At 39.3% G+C, this 4708-nt stretch overlaps 1 protein-coding gene across 1 annotated transcript in view; it reads right to left on the minus strand.

The window, feature by feature from the left end:
* The window catches only part of LOC106465043 (acetylcholinesterase-like), a 9505-nt gene extending 5358 nt beyond the window's left edge, over positions 1-4147 (minus strand). The window contains exon 1 of the mRNA XM_013925233.2: positions 2578-4147. Within this exon, the coding sequence (XP_013780687.2) occupies positions 2578-4115 (1538 nt within the window). The 5' untranslated portion in view covers positions 4116-4147. The remainder of the gene's footprint in view (positions 1-2577) is intronic.
* Between the last annotated feature and the right edge of the window lie 561 nt (positions 4148-4708).

Consider the following 4708-nt stretch of genomic DNA (forward strand, 5'->3'; position numbering starts at 1 on the left):
CTAAAGTCACCTGAACGAAATTTGCTGAACCATCGTTGACACTTACGAACGCGTGGCTACAGAGGCCCTGTTTCCCTTCTTGTATTCAAACAGCATTACATGACAAATGTGTGTCTCGTCGTGTGCCATCACTATAAGGGATTAGAGTAATTCGTTCGTTTAGCATGGTACGAATTTAGGTTAAAAAGGGGAATGAAATATAACCGGGGGGGGGAAGAAACTTCTGTTTCTCTTCACCCCAATATATAATTAGAATTAAGTGGTCGGGGCTTTTACGAATTAAATGCTTACACGAGTGAAGGTGTTAATAGTTAATTTTCCTAGTGACGAATTCACAATTTGAGGGAAGAGCTGAGATGAGACGTGGAGAAGATGATAAAGAAGGAGACCTTTGCTGAGTTGAGTGTTGTCTTCGGAAGCTCTTTCTTTCGGCGGGACCTGTGCGTCGGGCGTTTCAGAGCTGAGTGGTGTAGAGCAGAGCAGGGAGATGCAGATCGAGTGCGTCCGTTGTTGTCTAAACTGTTAAGAATAAACTTATTAAAGAATATTGGCTAGCTATTGAGGATAAGGATTTCACTATTTTAATATTAGCAGAGAACTATAGTATAACATTTAGCCTCAGATGGTCCTTTTCAGGGCTGGGATCTATGGATCCAAAGCATAAGGAAAAATTTTCCTGTGTGGGGAAACGGGAGTACCCCGAGAAAACCCACTTTCATGGCCAGGGCGCCGAATAAAATACCCTGACCGTGCCCGGAAAAAGACATATTATTAGTTTTCTTGGGTTGATTTCCATGTGGCTACTGGTGATGCTTGAAGGCTAGAACAGGCTGGCTGGGCGAAGAGGCGACGTGAATCTGTGTACGCTCGGGTCGTTGTTTAGCTGGATTGGGCTCTGGTTGATTAGTCGACGGAACGGTGTCTTGTGTAACGGGATGGTGCTAGGTGATGTGGGGGCTTCGGTTGGTAGTGCGTCTGAAGTTCTTAAAGTGGATCTTGTCAATATCTTGGAGTCTGTATCGTTGTGGTCTTCAGTCTGGATTTTACAGTCCTTTTTGGCAACCCTGGTCTGTGTTTCTTGATGTATAAGAAAGTGGCTGTTGGTAGAAGTAGAGGCGTCACACTTGGTTGTTAGAGGTAACATGGTTTGTGTCTGCCGTGAAGTTATCTGGAGGTCGTTTGTTTGAGTGCTAGTGTTTATATTCACGGCTGTTTTACTGGAGGTGGTAGGTGGTTCTGTCTCTGAAGCGGTGTGGCGGAGAGAACAGGATACTGTTGATTTTGATGTGTCGTGGGCTTGGGAGATCTGGTTATGGCGTCGCTGTTTCTTGTGATTAGACGTCTTCTTGGTTTTTCGGCCGTAAAGTGGAAGAAGTAGTAAGATAGTCCGTGAGTTAGAAGATATTGTTATGTAGTTTTAGAATCTGTGACTATTTGGATGAATCGAGTTGGTTGGCCTGTGATTCTTGATTTGATTCTGTGCACTTCGTGGATATTGAAGTTAGGTATGGCAAGAAGGTTATACTTGATGTCTTCAGGGGATATAGACAGATCGACGTTTCTCAGGAACACGGAAAAAAGTTGAGCGTTATTTCGAGGCAGTTTACAAACTACTGGTGGGTAAGAGTTCCATGGGGCACATAGATAATCTGAGTCTTCGGGAGTTTAATAAAAATTCCTCCCCTTCTTAATAGTTTCATCTTGGACGGGTCGATAGCGGCGTTGGGTTTGTATTTTCTTAGGAAGTATTTATCCGATTAAGGGAGAAATCGTTCGGGATGCCGTCAATAATGACGGGCGAAGCCGTAGGCAAACGTTGAGTGGGTTGCCTTCTTGCAGGAAAGTTAGCCACTTGGGTTCGGAGCGTGGTAAAACACGTATTCATGGTTCGAAATTTCGTCAAGGGAGATTAGAGTAAACTAAACTTTACACATTATATAGGCTACACTAACGTGACGTATAGGCGGTTCGTTTAACTATTATACGTGATGTACGTTTTTTGGGAGGTGGTTAATGAAAGTGTTCCAAAACATGACACTAATTTCTTCAAGACCTAATATTTTTTGTGAAGTGAAATTCAAGTTGGTAGGCAGAGCACAGATAGCCCATTGTGTAGCTTTGTGCTTAATTACAAATAAACATTACGAAGTTTTAAAGCTAGGCAGTAAAAGAACTATGAAAACATACTACAACATAAAATCGATTTTGACAATACTTATCAGAAAGCTGGAAATGTATTGCATAACTTCACAATTAAGTAGAACTTCCTGACAAATAGATTTTTTTTAGAATATGTGTTTTTATATTTTTAGGTCACCATTTAAATGAAATTAGAAATCTTATGCAGCTGGCTCACATTTTTTTTAGAATATGTATTGATCACTCTAACCAATGAAGGATCACTTATGAATCTAAAGGAAAATCCAATGCTATTAGTGCACTTTAAAATAACAATCTAAGTTCTGAAGCATGAAGTCAAAGAGAGGTAAAATTCACTCTTGGAAGAGGATTGGTTGCCATTTACAGCTAAAGGTTATTCATGGGGATCTGTTTATAGATTCAGATATTCCCACTTACCCTGTTTTAGCGAAATTTGTCCAGTATCTCATCATTTTCTTGGATAAAAGTTTTTCTTCTTTCGTATATGTTAGAGCTGGGTTCAAAGGCTCACCAAAGATAAATGGTATCTCATCACCATGCATCACTCCCATCCATCTTGGCCAGGGGTTAACAGAAGACCGATGGGTAAAGTAATACATATATACCTCATTTCCCGCTTCAGCATAATGGTGGGCAAAGTCGTTCACACTGCAAGTAAAGTGGTAATCTCCAACGATCTTATCAATAGCATCCCGGATATGAATAGAACTGTTTGGATGCAGCCAATCAGTATACTGAAATATAATGGCCTGTTGGGCGGCCTCTCCTATGTAGGGATTTAACTCTTTCACTGAGTTAATAAAATCTTCTCTAGTCAGATAAACGTCTTCTTCCTTTTTGAAAAGTTCTGTTAGATAGTATATTATCCAGTAGGTGCCTTCATCTAAATTGCTACCCATCAGAACATTTGTTTTCTTAAAATTCCTGGTGTTCAGTGACACAGATGGTTGTTCGTCAATAAAAGCTCCATCTACAACCGGAACAAAAGGAAAATCAATGACCCCTAAAGTGCCTGATTCATTCATAACAAGATCCATAGGGTCTGCATTGCGGAGACACCTAACAACAGCATCCATGTCTTGAGGATCAATTTGACATTTGACAGCTTCAGCTAAACGAAGCCCACGTTTCTTGGATTCCTTATAATCAATAATAGCCCATGGAGATGTCGCTGAGCCACTTTGTAAGATGCCTCGGTTGAAGAGGTTTCTACTTAGTGGAGATAACAAATGGAGGCCCACACTGACTGCTCCAGCACTCTCACCAAATAAAGTGATGCTATTTGGATCACCTCCAAACGCAGCAATATTATCATGCACCCATTCTAGTGCCATCAACTGGTCAAACAACCCAGCATTACCGGGTACATCTGGACGCTCGAAAAACAAAAACCCCAGAGATGCCACTCTGTAATTCATTGAAACAACTATTATTTGTTCCTCTGTAGCCAAGATTTTAGCATTGTATACGTTGAGAGTAGACGTCCCACTGTAGTAACCACCACCAAAGATCCAAACCAAAACAGAAGCCTTTTTCGGTTTTCGGTGTGGCACCCATACATTCAACTTTAAACAATCTTCACTTAGAGGAGTATTTGGATTCCATATCTTTGAACCCGAAAAATTTCCAAAAAATGTATCACTAATCTGAAAACAAGTATTGGGTTTTTCGGTTGCATTAAAAATATCATCCCATGGGTCTATAGGTTTAGGATGTCGAAATCTGTATTCACCAACAGGAGGCTTCGCATATGGTATGCCTAAGTAGACATCGACTAATTTACCAGTAACTGCTTTTGTCGTTTTTCCTCTCACCAAGCCTTTATTAGTACGAATCAATGGATTTTCTTCAGATCCTTGCAACGGAATATTCCGTCCAATGCTGAGGGTTAGCCATGTAGCCAAAACCAGTGCCATTCTATGATAGAAATAAAAATTGCATTTCCACTTCGTCATGCTGTAGGCTTTTGTTGTTAAGTTCAAAGTCATTTTTTGAAAACTGGATTTCCTGTTCCTGCAAAAAAGTAAAATAATTAGACTGATTGATTTATTTTTATTACCATGATAAATCAGCTGAAATATATTACGTAATTGAAAAAAGTATTTAAAAATATACTTCTTGCTTGCAAGGATAAGTATTGTCTTATTTTCCCATTTTTATAAATTTTGAGAAGTTCGAAATAGTTTCTTTTTTAAATTTAAGTTAAAAATAAACATAAAACCCGATCCACCACCTTCCATTAGATTTCAAAGTCTAATAACGATTAAAAAGCATGTTAATGTATTGTTAGGATATGTAGAAAGATTAGATGTTCACAAATGAAACAAGTTAAAATGTGTTTAAGATCCCCAGTGGCACAGCGATATGTATGTGGACTTACAACACTAAAAAGCGGGTTTCGATACCAGTGGTGAGCAGAGCACACGTAGTCCATTGTGTAGCTTTGTACTTAAACTACAAACATATGTGTTGAAATGTTATTTTTTTCTTCTTATCATATGCTGTCTGAATATGTTAAATATGTTTTGTGTGTTTTCAGAATATGTTA

Source organism: Limulus polyphemus, unplaced genomic scaffold, assembly GCF_000517525.1.
Source record: "Limulus polyphemus unplaced genomic scaffold, Limulus_polyphemus-2.1.2 Scaffold1816, whole genome shotgun sequence".
Taxonomy (NCBI): Eukaryota; Metazoa; Arthropoda; class Merostomata; order Xiphosura; family Limulidae; genus Limulus; species Limulus polyphemus.